This window comes from Labeo rohita, chromosome 9 (assembly GCF_022985175.1).
Source record: "Labeo rohita strain BAU-BD-2019 chromosome 9, IGBB_LRoh.1.0, whole genome shotgun sequence".
NCBI classification, from domain to species: Eukaryota; Metazoa; Chordata; class Actinopteri; order Cypriniformes; family Cyprinidae; genus Labeo; species Labeo rohita.
Genome location: NC_066877.1, coordinates 13,717,963 through 13,735,427, shown reverse-complemented (window position 1 = coordinate 13,735,427; position 17,465 = coordinate 13,717,963). Strand labels below are relative to the sequence as shown.

The window sequence follows — 17,465 nt, the reverse complement described above, 5'->3', positions numbered from 1 at the left end:
GGCACAAACTGTTCTGTCACTTGGTAAAAGCAGCCAAACGATGCAGATGCCAACATAGACAGGTTGCATATAATATATATTCATATTAATATATATATATATATATAACATATAATATAATGTTAAACATTCTGAGGATGTTTTTCATCTGACTTAGATCTTCTATGTACTGTATGTATGTTTATAACAAAGAATATTTCCACAAACACAATTGTTTTCCAGTTGTTTTCTGTTTTCCATTGACTTCTATTATTTTTAAACTGAGCTGATACATTGTATTCCCTAAGTTAAAGGAATAGTTCACCCCAAAATTAAAATTCTGTCATTAATTACTCACCCTCATGTCATTCCAAACCCGTAAAACCCTGTGTTCATCTTCAGAAAACAAATTAAGATTTTTTGGATGAAATCCGAGATCTTTTAGACCCTGCATAAACAGAAACGCAAACAACACGTACAAGGCCCAGAAAGGTAGTAAGGACATCAATAAAATAGTCCATGTGACGTAAGTGGTTCAAACGTAATGTTATAAAGGTGTGAGAATACCTTTTGTGCGCAAAGAAAACAAAAATAACAACTTTATTCAACTATTTCTTTTCCTCCGTTTTTGTCTTGACCAGTTTTTGTCTTTATTAAGACGTTATTTATTATTGTATAAAGCTGTTTACCCCATGCACACCCACCCGTTATCTTTGCCTCAAATTGACTCATTTATCTTTGACTTTGACTTATCTTCTGAGATGTGGACATGTAATATAGGAATGATTTTGAATGGCGTTTATTTTATTATCAACAATGGAAAAAAATGAAAAACAGACCCCAGCTGGCATGGGACTCTCATGAATGTTTGTGATGTAATATGTATTAGATGACACAGAACAGCATGTGTATTCTACCTGCATTAGGCAAGATTATGATTTATTTATGCATCCGTTTCATCTCCAACAACAGTTTTGCTTTGTCTATCACCACATTGTTTGTCTGAAAGGATTTTGGAGTTTTGCATTTGGCCGTGCGGAGTGAATTTTGGACGGTTCTACCCAAAGTGACATGATTGTTGACCAGGACACTGCATTATGTATGAGCTACAGCCACTTATTTCTCCCTGAGCAACCTCTTCCTGTCTGTCTCTCGTTCTCCTTTCTCTCTTTCCTCTGTGTGTTGCTAAGTGCATTATACAATTGTCGAGAGTGAGGGGAACAGAAAGAAGACGGCAATGTGACTGTGAGTGAGTGGGAGAGAGCCAGAACTTTTAAAAGAGAGAGAGAGAGGCACACTGTGTCATCCCTTGTGACGAGCACACACACATGCACACAGACGCTGCTAGTGAGGACACTAGCTCAGTGTGAACCGAAATCTCTACCAAATAAATCCGGCCTGTGAAATTGCCAAGCACCTCAGAAAGTCAATGAAAGTCATTACTAGTCCACCTGGCCAGAACACCGTCTGTGTCCCTCTGAGTTATTATGTCTGCTTTTCCGTACTCTGTCTGGTCGCTTACATCATGTAGCTTATGATATGTGCTAATGCAACACATTGATTTGGTGGCAACGGACGCAAGGCATTTCTGTTTCTAGAAGATCTGTTTTTTTTCCTCCCATGTGCTTTGAAATTAAGTCTTTTTCTAAAACCCCAGTAAAACAGTCTGATGTAAAACAAGCGATTCTTTGATTACAGCATGCTGTCTGTGCTTGCTTTAGTAGGCCTTTATTTTAGTACCCAGTAAACCCACATGCATATTGAAGACAGTGAATTGGAGAGCATCGCCACACTCTAATTAAAATGTACAAACACTTGATAAACATCTTAAAAAGAACAGATTCACATGCAGCAGTCCCAAGTATTCGCATTCTTCAGCCACACTTTCAACTGGATAAAACCATACATTTCCTAAAATAATTATTAAATTGGAACTTGTTCTTTTTCACTTCAAAAAAACAAATTTAATAGTATTTCACTGTACCAGTACATGACTTGGTTTATTAGATTTTCCACTGTATATACTAAGGGAACTTACTGTTTAATGTTAAAGGGATAGTTCACCCAAAAAAGAAAATTCTGTCATTAATTACTCACCCTCATGTCATTCCAAACCTGTAAAACCTTTGTTCATCTTTAGAACACAAATTAAGATATTTTTGTATGTATATTGTAAATTGTTGAATAAAGTATATATATTTTTTTTCCGCACACAGAAAGTATTCTCGTAGCTTCATAACATTTTATCAATGTCCTTGCTACCTTTCTGGACCTTCAATGAGGTAGCTGTGTTGATGTCTATGGGGGGTCAGAAAGCTGTTGGATTTCATCCAAAATATCTTTATTTGGGTTCCGAAGATGAGCGAAGGTCTTGTGGGTTTGGAACGACATGAGGGTGAGTAATTAATGACAGAATTTTCATTTTTGGGGGAACTATCCCTTTAACCAGTTTAACTAGGTTTTTACCTTAGCATTTTACAGTCATTTACTGTTACATTTTCACTGTTTATTTTTTAACTGGGTGACCTCATAGTACTCATAATTGCCATTTTCACAAACTTGTGCTTTTGTAGTTTACACATAGATGATAATACTTTTGTTTTCATAATCTTGCACTTCGCATTTTCAGGCCCTCTAAATGCTGTTGTCATTTAAACAAACAGACAAAATGCATACAAAGTTTTCCATTTTAAATCTCTAAATCTAATTAGCCATATGGACCACTTTTATGGAACTTTTTTCCCATTTCATGATTTCACACTTACATATAACCACATTGAGCAAATAGTACACTCTAAAAAATGCTGGGTTAAAAACAACCCAACTTATTTTAAACCTGGTTGGGTTAAATGTTGTTTATTGTTTAAAAAATATTATATTGGGCTGGAAATTAAGTATCACAGAGAATTTTAGAGGCAACAGCAAAAATCAAAAGATGAACATTTATTAAGCAAGAACACCCAAAGACAAAAATATAAGACAAATTGAATTTATTTTGGGTGAATACAGCATAGTTTACAATATATACATTTAAACTTGTTTAACAAGCATTTTTTAATTTAAATGTGACATTTAAAAGTAGCATTTTAATTCAAGTGTATTCAACTGTTCTCTGTAATCACTTTTCACCAAAATAGTGCTAGTTCTCGTGCGTGTGTGTCGGTGGTGATGGGCAGCTGTTCGCTGGAGGGACTGAGAACCTCATACCGCCACCTCAAGTGTGACTCGTAGCTAAAATATGCCATGACTGACTCTATAACCTCCCCATTAAACAAACAGTACTGAGATTAGAGAACACGTTTTAACATAAAATTAAATTAAATTCTGTATTATAATGAATACAATCTGTTTATGTTATGCAAGGCAAAAGGCGTTTCCATCATTGAAAACGACCGCTGCTGACGCAGCTGACTGACATCTCATCCTTGTATATTGCGTTGTGTAAAATAATATAATTTACAGCACAGTAAATGAAATAAAATGTATGCAAACCTTAAGAAGTGCACTAATTCGGCGGCACTAAGAACCATTCTCTTCTGTAGAGGAAGCAAAAACTGATTGTAACTCAGCAGCTGGGTTGTTTCGTCTGAGACAGCCTCAACCCAATGGTTAGGTAGAAAAAATAACCCATATTAAAATAACCCAATAAAATGACCCAACAAGCTGAACCCCGCATTTGGGTTAATAAAAATAACTCAGCATTTTTTAGAGTGCAGAAAAACTATCCAACACCTGGGTAAAAATATTAGAAACAACCCAATAAAATGACCCAGAACATCATTTTTGGAGCTCGACAGCCCTTGGTCACCATGATCCTTCACTGTATGAAAAAGACTACTCTATCCACCTTTTTTTGTAAGAATGTGTAATTTGTAAATTTTACGGGTTGTTATTCTTCTTGTTATTTACCTATAGCGGCTGTGTTGAAGAAATGTGTTGAAGAAAAAGAGCAGGATTCCATTGTAAATAACTGCATATATACCCCCTTATAATATAAGGGTGGGTAAAAATAAAAGAGTTTATTCTTTTAAGTTAATTTTGCTCACTACACACATTAAACATCAGCACTCAACCCTTCTTTTCTCCCCGCTCAGCGCTCTGCGTTTCATCCTTCTCTGTTTCCTCCTCCACCACTTCACCTCCACTGCGCGTCCCAAACCAGCCCACTGTTTTCACACCCTCTCAAGCTCGAAAAAAACAATTACATAACTCACTGTTGCTCAATAGAGCTTATGCCTCTGCTGTGAAACGTAGAGCATCGGGCATGCAGCGGGTGTGATTAAACTTCGGCGTGTTGATCAGTGTGGATCACGGCGGATGCTGTGAGTGTGCCAGGCTGCGGCCGCTCCTGCAGCTGCCCGGGATCGTCGGGTGAGGAGTGATTGGCGTTGTGCTCAGAACAGGTGGGCTCGGTGTGCAGCTGGACCCCTCATCATCAAACCCCGCTTGATGAGAGCAAACAATTCATAGCGGCGACTTCTGGAGGACAACGTGAACCCAGCAGGAAAAAAAATATGGTAGCAGCTGAGCTGTTAATGATGATGATGATAATGACAATGTTGAAAACACACGTGGCTACAGCTGGGATGTGGACAAAAATGCGTTGTTTAGTTGAACGCGTCAACTAAAATGAGTCAGAAATTAATTTAAGCTTTGAGCTTTAATGTGTTTTTGATTGCTGAAGGAATTTAGAAATGCAAGTGAGTTATCTCCTCCACTCTCTTCCTACAGCCCACTTGTGTGGTGATGAGCAACCTCTTTAGAAGTTGGAGGCTGTTTCTGAAACCTGCTTTCAAAGGAAGTATACAGAGGTAGGGAGGCATTAAGGCACGTCCAAATCCGAAGTTTAAAGTAAAGCACACTGATGTATCTTTTCCTGTCTATTACATCACACAATCCGGTGTACCAGATACAGTGGTTGTTATAAAGAATAAAAATGGTGTTGAGTGGAAGACTTTTAAAGAATTAAAGAATTAAACCCATTTTTTTTTTTTTTTTTTTTTTTTTTTTTTACATTTACAGAGTGTTTATTTACACTAAGTGCAAATAGCCATCTTGTTAGCAAAGGCTATTTACACTAATTCCACCCACCAATTTCTGGTTTAGCCAGACAAAATGACAAAATAAACCAAACTACAGTAGTGGAGAGTATAGACAGTGGTTCCAATCTACCTTTTTTAATCTCATTCTTCTTTCTTTTCCAATGGCATTTCAGCTCAGATATGGTTTTTAAAAGAGTTGTTCACTTCCAGAATAAAAATTTCCTGTTAATTACTCACCCCCATGTCATCCAAGATGTTCATGTCTTTCTTTCCTCAACCAAAAAGAAATTAAGGTTTTTGAGGAAAACATTCCAGGATTTTTCTCCATATAAATGGACTTCAGTGTTGGGCAGTTTGAAGGTCCAAACTGCAGTTTCAATACAGATTTAAAGGGATCCATTCCCAGCCGAGGAATAAGGGTCTTATCCAGCAAAACGATTAGCCATTTTCTTTCAAAAATTATATTTATACACTTTTTAACCACGAATGCAAAGGCCTTTATTAGATGATGTTAGAAAGGTCACGTGTGATGATTTTAAAGTTGGAGGAGAAAATGAGATGGAGTTTTTAACTGAAGTACACAGACAAAGAACTTACTGTGCGTGACCTTTCCAATAGGATTACGTAATGTCTGAAGTCACGCATGCGTATCGCAGTATTTGAGAATGCTGAGCATTTGTGGTTAAAAAGTGTATAAATATTAATTTTTAAAAAAAAAAAAAAAAACGATCGTTTTGTTAGATAAGACTGTTATTCCTCGGCTGGGATCGTGTTGAGCCCTTTGAATCTGCACTGAAACTGCAATTTGGACCTTCAAATCATTAGCCACCATTGAAGTCCACTATATGGAGAAAAGTCCTGGAATATTTTCCTCAAAAAATTTAATTTCTTTGTGACTGAAGAAAGACATAAACATTTTGAATGATATCGGGGTGAGTAAATTCTTAGCAAATTTTTATTCTGGAAGTGAACTTACTCCTTTAAGTAAAAAAATAAAAAAGAAGAAGAAGAAAATATTCAAATAATAACCCGAATACACCTTTACAGATATGTAGGTACAGTATGGTTAGGGTTGTGGGTATATGTAGGGGTGAGCTTTAGGGATATAAGGACAAGTAAGGTCCTAAAAAGGAAGCATCCATTTTAATAACAACAAAAATCACAATGGTGTCATAAAAATAAAACTGGTTCGGTTCTCCAAAGAACCTTTGAGTCAAAGATTCTTGAAATAACATGTTTTTGATTTTTAATATAGTGTAAAGAATGTCTTTCTGCTTAAATGAATGTTAAAGTGATAGCTCAACCAAAAATACAAATTTTGTCATTAATTACTTACTGTCATGTGGTTCCAAACCCGTAAGACCTTTGTTTGTCTTCAAATCACAAATTAAGATATTTTTGATGAAATTTGAGAGCTTTCTGACCTTGCATAAACAGCAACGCAATTGACACATTCAAGGCCCAGAAAGGTAGTAAGGACATCATTAAAATAGTCCATGTGACATCAGTGGTTCAACCGTAATGTTATGAAGCTATGAGAATACTTTTTGTGTGCAAAGAAAAGAAAAATGAGAGTGCCACAATGCATGCATGTGGTGCTGCTGATGCAGGAGCCAGCGTTCTGATGTGGAATAAAGTCTTTTTTTTGTTTCATAAAATTAAAGTTGAACCAGTGATGTCACATGGACTATTTTCACAATCTTTTTGGGCGTTGAATGTGGTAGTTGTGTTGCTGTCTGTGGAGGGTCAGAAAGCTCTCAGATTTCATCAAAAAAATCTTAATTTGTTTTCCGAAGATGAAGGTCTTACAGGTTTGGAACGACATGAGAGTGAGTAATTAATGACAGAATTTAAATTTTTTGGTGAACCATCCCTTTAAAGGTTATTCATGGAACTGTAATACCAACGAGAAATGGCAATATACAAGCTTTACTGACTGATTGCCAAATTATATTGTTTAAACATTTGGAGGGCCACTTTTACACAAAACTTTGCCTGTTAAGTCATTGACCTCTAGTTTTGTATACAGCCAGAGTCCCTCTAGCACATATGATGCAACTGGATAGGATGAAAACATGTGTGAACCTGTTAAAGCACTCACACATCTGCCAGCCTTGACCATTAATGTAATGATTATGAAGTTGTAGAGCAGCTCATCACAATGATCAGCTTCATTATAGAGCGAGTCACAGATTATCAGCAGACTGGGAAAGATGTAATAAATGGAAAGAATAAAGACCGTGTCTGATGACCCTGCTGTCATGAGAATAAAAGAGTGCATTAGAGAGGACTTGTTATTGGGGAATACATTTTCGTGGACCAATTCACATTCACAATTCACAAAGCTATTCAAAAGCATAGAACATTTCTTTTTTGCTTGTTTGTTTTATACTATAAGTAATCTTTCAGAAATAACAGCCCCTGAGTAACATATGTCATATTTTTGAGGGCAGACAAATCAATCTAGCCTCAACTGACAAATGAATGGTCAAATTCATATGCATTTGTATGATCTAATTTGTACTTTGTACAATTTGCGTACACCCTACTGACCTTTAATTTTATGCATGGACCGTCATGCTTTTCTAAAAATCACATCATACAAATTCATACTAAATCACCGCCTCATAAAATAGTTGTGTTTTCTCATGAAATCAGGTTGGTAGTAAATACCATCAGCTATTTGTGCGAGCATCTGAGAGAGAGAGAAAGTTATTTTAAAAACATTGAAAGAGGAAAGAGCATAGGAAAGAGTCATTTCATATTAATACTTCACATTAAAAGTCTCTCTGATGAATAATTGATTCAGAGGAAAATGTAGCAATTTGACATCCCTGTGTACTAATGAAATGGTATATTAACTTTGTCTCGTTACACCCTTAAGTCAGGGTACGTAAGTACAGTTTGCAGACAAAACCATTCTACTTTAGATGTGTTAGTGGAAATGTACATCAAATATCTATTATTTGTCATAACTTGTGACTAAGCCCAAGAAGTCTCTGTGAAAAATGATATCTAGTTTTCTCATTTATCTCACCTTGGTTCCTATAATCTCATAATATTTCACTAAGGTCCTGGGAACATCATCAAAATGAAGACAGTTTTGTTGGACATCTGAGGTGGTGCGTCTGGTTTATCCTGTCAGAATCTCCCTGGGTCTTCACAAGCTGTCATTTTTGCCACTTTGTTACATCCATTTACACATCGGCTCCTTCAGGGCTTGTAATAAAGAGTGATTTCTCACTCTTCAGGTTGTATCTTCACCCTTCATACAGCCTGGACAGTTTGCGTGAAAGCCTCTGTCCGTGAGGAAGAATTGCCTCTCCAATGACAATCACATTGTCATGTCAGAATGTTCTCATATCCTGTTTCATTAAACTCTAATTTGGGTTATAAGAGATATTACACTGTCAGGTCCTATTGACCTTGCCATTCTGTGGACGGCACTGCTCATATTAGAAAAGAAGGCAGAGGAGAGGAGAAAAATAACAAAAAGCACGTTTTCTCATTCTTACAGCTCATTAATACCAGCTTTTCATCTCCGAAGAGTTATTCCCTCACCAAAGCCCCTTTTGCACTGGATGTCATGTTTTATTCAAATACTCCGCATAAGACATGAGTAAAGTTAACACAATATAATCGAATATTCAATAATTCTTTTGTAGTTCATCTCTTCCTCTATCCGACAGACTTCACGTCTTTCTTCTATAGTGTTTCTCAATTGGTCAGGAATTGGTACTTCCAGCCAGACCACATGTTTGTGCTGCTCATAGTTGGTTGTCGTATAAGGCACATATTATATGAGAGGGTGAAAACGGCCCACGAAAATATTCAAAGATTTGATTCTCTCCCATCTGGAATAGCAAAATAATTACTGTCATCAGCAGCAGCAATAATAAAGCAACAGCATTTTGGATGACTTTGGGTGTTTATCAGCCCCAACTGTGAAAACAAAATTGTTTCAGATTTAATTATTGTCCCGAATTTGTTTTTGATGCAATCTGCTAAAAAGAGAGCAGCCAACCAATGCAGCACATTACATCCTCTTGCACTTTAATTACTGATGATGATGATGGTTTACTGTTTCAGCTCAGCTCTCAACGCTACTCCCCAGTGTTATTTTGGGTGTGCATCAGACACTTCATTACTGATGCTTTAAAATACAAGCTTTTCTATTTGCAAGAGGAGCCTCTGCTAAACATCAGCTCAGAGAAATGTTGAATTTGCACAATTTTCATTGAATATTTTAACAAATTGCTTAGTTTTTTAAGAAACTATATAACAAAATTCAGCCATATATTAATAGTAATAGTATAATATAAATCTAATATGTGGACCACAAAACCGGGTGTATTTGTAGCAATAGCCAACAATAGAGTATGATTTTTCTTTTATGCCAAAAATCATTAGGATATTAAGTAAAGATCATGTTCCATGAAGATATTTTGTAAATGTCCTTCCGTAAATATGTCAAAACTTAGTAATATGCATTGCTAAGAACTTCATTTGGACAATTTTAAAGGCGATTTTCTCATTATTTTGATTTTTTGCACTCTTAACATTCCAGATTTTCAAATAGTTGTATCTCAGCCAAATACTGAACTATCATAACAACCCAATCAATGGAAATCTTATTTATTCAGTTTTTAGATGATGTATAAATCAATTTAAAAAAATTGACTGGTTTTGTGGTCCAGGGTCACATATATGAATAAAATAATAAATAAGCATATAAATAAATATGCTAGCCAAATTAAGCATGTGCCATCACGACAGGCTGCATAACATACCCTTGTCCTTGAAAACCTAAACTACATTAAATATATAAAAAGAACAAGGATCAGCATGGTTTATACTGAACACAATATATTTTGTGTAACACATTATTAGCTGCTGAGAATCCTGGAAACATAGAAACCTGAAACAATCAAAATACAAACCAAACTCAGAAAATATATATAATATATGTATATACTGTACATACAGTTGAGGTCAAAAGTTTACCCCCCCCCCCTTCAGAGTCATTAAAAATGTTAATTATTTTACCAAAATAAGAGGGATCATACAAAATGCATGTTATTGTTTATTTAATACTGACCTGAATAAGATATTTCACATAAAATATATTTACATATAGTCCACAAGACAAGAGGAAATAATAGTTGAATTTATAAAAAATTACATACACTTGATTCTTAATACTATGTTATTACCTGAATGATCCACAGCTGTTTTTTGGTTTAGTGATAGGTGTTCATGAGTCCCTTGTTTGTCCTGAACAGATAAACTGCCCGCTGTTCTTCAGAATCCTTTCCCAGCATTTCTGTGTATTTGAAGCTTTTCCAACAATGACTGTATGATTTTGAGATCCATTTTTTCACACCGAGGACAACTGAGGGACTCATATGCAACTATTACAGAAGGTTTAAACGCTCACTGATGCTTCAGAAGGATAAAAACATGCATTAAGAGCTGAAAGGTGAAAACTTTTGAACAGAATGGAGATGTGATCATTCTGGTAACAACACAGTATTAAGAATCAAGCGTATTCATGTGAAATATCTTATTCAGGTCAGTACTAAATAAACAATAACATGAATTTTGTATGATCCCTGTTATTTTGGAAAAATAATTAACATTTTTAATGATTCTAAAAGGGGGGTGTAAACTTTTGACCTCAACTGTATTGGGCTTATGCAGTTCAACTTCATAAAGATCTTTTTTACTTCAAAACTTTGCTTCCGGCTAAAATATAAGTGCTCTTATCCATAATATTGCTTTCTCCAGTTAAAAAGTTGTTACATCTGATTTAGGAGAGAAATATCAAGCTCTTTTCACAAGCAAAAACCGTCCGAAACAATTCTAAACAAAAATATCAGTGGATCTTGTTGTGAGAGGACAACAGAGGATGGAATTAAGTTAAAACGCCTTGATGGATTTGTTTATTACAAACACACTTTTCACTTCACAAGACATTGAGTGATGGTCTGAGTCATTATTATGAGGTTTTTATGAGCTATTTGGACTTCCTGAATGGCGTGAGGGAGTAAATTTTCAGCTTTTTTGTGTTTTTTACTTTGGGGTGAACTGTTCCTTTAATGCATTCCAAGGTTTGATTTACAGGACATTTTTGTAGTTGATGTCCAATGTAAAATTAACATCAGTTGAGAAGTGGTTTTGCATGTTTTATAATTCTTGAACTTATTGTACCCGGTTGTAAGTGCCATGGCTATGGATAGTAAGCCATTTTGTATTCACATTGTTTGTATGTGTGTTTTAACACTTGTTAAAGTGTATGCATGTTTTTCTTTGCACATGTCTGTGTGTGTGTATGCATATTATTGTACACACTGGAAGAGATGAAGGGGAAGAGAAAAACACTGTTCTCACATTTTAACTCAGTATCCCTTATGAGCTCCCTAAAGAGCCCCAGAGACACGGCAAATGGAGGAAATGAATGATTTATTTACTTTTTGAATGCGCCGCAAAATATGCAAACGTCAGATGAAAAGCCTAAGCAAATCTATCTCCCTGAGGCAACAACACTGTGTTAAGTTGCTCCTTGAAGTCATCATAAAGCTTTAAAAACTGACCATGAAACCATTTTTCCTTTCCTCATTATGGGACTCGGAACTATTAAACAGATGCCTCACTTGTGCATTTACATTTGAGGTTTGGGATTGAATTTAAGTAGATGATTTGCTTTCATAAGGAAGGTAATATAAGGTATCTGAAGGTGCCTCAAGGTGCAATCCGTCATTGTAAAGATTGTTTAAGTTCCTGGTTTAATAAACCTAGCACTGTTGATGCTGTGCGCAACTGATACAGCTACAAGCAGAGTTGAACAAATATGCACACAGCTGTTAAACATTTAGATAACTGCCAAAAAATAGCAGATACCTTTTAAAAGCACACTCAGAAGAACCTTTATTTTAAGGAGTGTGTAGTCACTTCACCTTGCATTTAAAGGAGAAGTCCACTTCCAGAACAAAGATTTACAGATAATGTACTCATCCCGTTGTCATCCAAAATGTTCATGTCTTTTTTTCTTCAGCCGTAAAGAAATTATGTTTTTTGAGGAAAGCGTTTCAGGATTTTTCTCCATATAGTGGACTGATATGGTGCCCCGAGTTTGATCTTCCAAAATGCAGTTTAAATGCAGCTTCAAATGATCCCAAATGCGATTGTAAACAATCCCAGCCGAGGAAGTGAAAAGATCGGTTATTTTCATAAAAATAATACAATTTGAATACTTTTTAATCTCAAATGCTCGCCTTTAAAAGCACCAATCACCTTTTCAGGGCGTTGCAATGCTCCATATTGCATTTATAGCAATTATAAAGCTAGAGAGTGACATTTCTAATGACATTTTTATCAGATCTTATTCCTAATTTGAAAATGTTAGATTTCAGTTTTTGTGCTGTACTGCCATACTGACAAACGCAGCATTAACAAAATTACACACAAACATTTTTACATATATTAAAAAGCTTGTGGATGAGCTGTTCATAATGAATCTGTCAGATAATTGTAATGAAACATTGGCAAGCTTATCATTTTTATCACTTACTCTATTATAAAACACTTAGCCAACTCTCTTTGTATAACAAATGACTGACAGCAATCTTATCTCTGACCTTTAAGTATGATTGGATTTGAATTGATTTTGCGAAGCCTCGTCTTTGCGGATGCAGACGTTAAGTGCCTTGCTTGGGGGCACGATGGTGGCGCCTGGAGCAAAAACTACTGAAATCCAGCGGGAACCACTTCACTCAGCTTTTTAACAGTGATGGAATTAATATGTTCAAACTTCCTGATTATTTGTGCTTCTAAAGCAATGTTCTGTGCCTAAAAGTGGTAAAATAATAAAACTATTTGTAATAATGGAGAAAACATGTCTAAACAACATCATGAGCAAAGACATTATGCCCAGTTTTCACTAACAAAAACAACACGGAATAACAGAGCCGTTCATTACAGTGAACAATATGATGATATTGTACACGGTTTGTACCCTCATTAGATCTTTTTTCTTTAGATTGACTCAGATATGTTTTTTGTTCCATGCGCTGTGATGGTATAACAACTCCCAATTAAAAACAGGCCAGTATTGTTCTGTATATCCAGCAATAACAATGGAGTGATTGTCCTCATGGGCCGGAGCACAAAATCCCTACACATCTAACCCTGACTGACTGATGATCAGATCCGAACCTTTATCGTGCATGAGATCAGTCTCTGACTGTTCTCTGACTTATAAATCAAGAAAGTACTTAAGTAATTTAACAGGAAAGACTGAGGTAAGTTGTAAAACCAGTCAGTTTAACCAATTATAAATGAGCAACAGGAGTGAAATATCTATTATACATGAGCACCAACCTCCAGTATTACAAAATAACACAAATACAGGTCAAAAAACAAGGTAAGGAAAAAAATGTATTTAATTACATTTTGCATCTGGCTTATAATTTGATTTGTGACCATGTTATAAAACATCCTCACAGGCTCACACAAATATTTACTTATTTATTTTTTAAATGTCTTGTCTTAGATGAGTAGGGTTATAATTTTCCAATGTACATCCCTGAAGTTTTCAATATTGCTTGCTGTTTTAAATTAAAACATGTTTCACATGGAATAGAGGTGGCTGAGGAAGTACAATAAATGTATACAGTCAGTCTGGTAGTAAGTAGTAGTAGGTATTAAGTACTAGTCAAAAGTTTTTGAACAGTAAGATTTTTAATGTTTTTTAAAGAAGTCTCTTCTGCTCACCAAGCCTGCATTTATTTGATCCAAAGTACGGCAAAAACAGTAAAATGTTGAAATATTTCTACTATTTAAAATAATTGTTTTCTACTTTAATATATTTTAAAATGTAATTTATTCCTGTGTTTTCAAAGCTGAATTTTTAGCATCATTACTCCAGTCACATGATCCTTCAGAAATCTTTCTAATATTCTGATTTGCTGCTCAAAAAACATTATGTTGAAAATATGAATTTGAAATAGAAAACTTTTGTAACATTATAAATGTCTTATTATAATTTTTGATCAATTTAAATCATTCTTGCTAAATGAAAGTATTAATTTCTATAATTTCAATAAAGCTTTTGAATGTAAAAGTGTATAATGTTACAAATGCTGATCTTTGGATATTTCTATTCATCAAGGAATCCCGAAAATATTCTACTCAGCTGTTTTAAATATTGATAATAATAATAATAATAAATGGTTTTTTTTCTGAACAGCAAATCAGCACATTAGAATGATTTCTGAAAGACCACGTGACACCTGAAACAATGAAGACTGGAGTAATGATGCTGAACATGTAGCTTTGATCACAGGTATAAATTACATTTTAAAATTTGTTAAAATAGAAAATGGTTATTTTAAATAGTAAAAATATTGTATGTATTTTAGATCAAATATAGGCATGTCTGGCGAGCAGAAGAGACTTCTTTAAAATACATTAAAAATCTTTTGACTGGTAGTTATTTCATTTTTTTGTGTAGTTATATCATTTCAACATAGATATTGATCAATTTAATAAAAGTATTTTGCATACTTTACATTAATTTACACAGTTTAGTGATAATAGGAGATTTATAAACAAATCTATAGTAGATACACTACTGTTCAAAAGTTAGGCGTCAAAATATATATATTTTTAATGTTTCTGAAATAAGTATCTTTTTCGCAATAAGGTTGCATTTATTTAATTAAAATACAGTAAAGTATTATAGTAATAGTAAAAACAGTATGCTAATTTTGTGACATTATTGCAATGTAAAATAATTGTTTTCTATTTTAAATTATTTTTAAAATGAATTTTATTCCTGTGATGAAAAGCTGAATTTGCATCATTACTCCAGTCTTTAGTGTCACATGATCCTTCAGAAATCATTCTAATGTGCTGATTTGCTGCTTAAGAAACATTCTTTATTTTTTAGGCTATCAAGGTTATCAATGTTTTTTCTGGATTCTTTAATAAATAAAAAAATCAAAAGAACAGCATTTATTTGTAACAGAAATCTTTTAAAACATCATACAGAATGTGAACAAACATTATTTGCCTCATAATACTTATTATCCCAAAGGCCTACGGGTTTCTACAGGGACCGGTTTCAAAACTAGGGGGCAGCTGTTACCTGGTGAAAGGAGTGGTTTAGTATGGCATTACGCCAAGAGGGCGGGGTTATGTACCGGTAGGTGGGAGGAGTAATAGTTTCAAAAGTGCAGGGAACAGCAGGAAAAAAAAATCTCATAATTGGGAGTTTCACCTGCGGCGGCGTATGTAAACAATGTAATAACATCAACAACACGCTTCACAGGAATAACGGTTTACAAAACTCGCTGCTCTCGGACTTATAAACCAGTGGCGTTAAATGAAGCGTGTAATTTCATACAACACACTACGTAACACATGCGAAGCGTGCGCCTTTTAAAAGGTTATTCGAGGACAGATTGTAAAACTTCAACTTGAGTATCGTCAAAATGAAAACGCACACTTAAAATGCGATTCCCAATGATATGTTTCGGATGGTATGGTAAGTAAGCATTTGTGCTTCTAAAATAGCGGGTAAACTCGCCGTCTCTAGTGACAACTGAATCTAGGCAACGCTGGTAACAAGCGTGATTTAGCCACCCAAAACTCAAGTAGGGATAACTGAAGGCTGGAGCAGATTTATTTGAGTGGGACACAACTATAGTGGTCTCTGGTAGGATTCCCCCATCTGCTATCCTCAGGCACCAGCCCATGATTGAAAGTACGAGATGGGCTGGGCCGCCCAGTGTCTTTTGTGGTGGTGTATGACAATAGAGAAGAGCTGAAGGTGATCGTGGGAGCGGTAGCATCACCGTATTGCTCTTCACGGCGAACGAACAAGGACACCACATCTGCTCGTATCCGTCTGACAAAGCTACCATAAGTTTATCCACGACCACAGTAAGCCGGCTATTTGACGCGAACTGGGCGAACTGGTCTCACTCCTCCTCCTCCTCCTCCACGCGTGGGCTGCTGGCGCTAGGAACTGGAGAGCGGCACGAGAGAGCTCACATCCCAGCGTTCAACTCACAATATCGGATTCATTCGTTAACGGCGGATGTAATTTATCGAAGGAAACCGTCCAAAGGCTTTATCTAACCACACAAGCGTCTCTTAACAAACACGGCTGTTGTTCGGGGCTGGATATCCATGTTTTAACCGCGGGAGACGCATCTGACTCGGGAGAAATTGAATCGTTGTGGAGTCGGGATACGCACTTTCACGCGGTCCGAACAGGTGTACGCGTTCATAACTCCATCCGGACTGATTTATGAAGGTCTGAGTGACGATTAGGAATTTATAACCACATTTGCATTTTCCTGCAAGATCTGGACTTAAGCGGCACTGCTGAGAACTATGGATATCAAATGGCTTATTATAGCCTTTGCGGTTTTGGGTAAGTTATGTTTCTACTACACATTTTATCATTTCGTGACCCCCCTGTTTAATTACCCTCAGAGCTGATTAATAAGATGCCCTTTTAATTCAATGCATGAACTTGTTGCTGTGTTTGTGTCATTTTTGACTAATGGTCCTGGTATTTAAGAGGATACATTGACGCGTAGGCTACACGTTAATAATCTCTGGTGATGCTCGATTTTTTTCCTCATCCACGTCGAGACGTTTCCATGTGCATGTGGATTCATGTAGTCCAAGTTATAAAGCTATTCTAGTATGTGTAGTACATACTGGAATATTGAATCTTTGGTGTGGTCCAGTGACTAAGTTGTCACCACTTAAACACTGACAGTGATAGTAAATTAATTAAGGATATTAGAAGTTATCTCAGTTCGTTTGTATGTTTTATGTTGGATTTTTTAAATCTTATATGCTATAGATTCTGTGTTTTCCTTAAAACATCTTAAAGCGGTTATTTTGTCTACATACCATCTATGAATATTTGGCAACATGTTGCCAAATATTCAAGATTATGTATGCTTGTACATACATATGTGACTCAGGACCTCGAAAGGGTCATAAGGGTACATTTATTGAAATTTAGATTTGAAAGTCTGGTGCAAAAAAATCAAAATACTGAGAAAATCATCTTTAAAGATGTCCAAATGAAGTTTTTAGCAATGCATATTACTAATCAAAAATTATTTTTTGATATATTTAAGGTAGGAAATATACAAACATGAACATGATCTTTACTTAATATCCTAATGATTTTTGGCATAAAAGAAAAATTAATCATTTTGGTCCTTACACTGTATTTTTGGCTATTCCTACAGATATACCCGTGCTACTTAAGACTGGACTTGGTCCAGGGTCACGTATGTGGATAATGTGGTGTTTTTACACCGTTGCAATGAAAAGGTGCATATGAGCATGGATTTGAATGTGAAATGTCAAGTGCTTATAAGTCCATTTACTTGTTTAACATGGATGTAATGGTGG

At 35.5% G+C, this 17,465-nt stretch overlaps 1 protein-coding gene across 1 annotated transcript in view; it reads left to right on the top strand.

Annotated features, from left to right (window-relative positions):
- The first annotated feature begins 15,277 nt into the window (after window positions 1-15,277).
- igsf3 (immunoglobulin superfamily, member 3) overlaps window positions 15,278-17,465 on the top strand; it is a 186,835-nt gene continuing 184,647 nt past the window's right edge. The window contains exon 1 of the mRNA XM_051118750.1: window positions 15,278-16,461. Coding sequence (XP_050974707.1) covers window positions 16,422-16,461 — 40 coding nt within the window. The 5' untranslated portion in view covers window positions 15,278-16,421. The remainder of the gene's footprint in view (window positions 16,462-17,465) is intronic.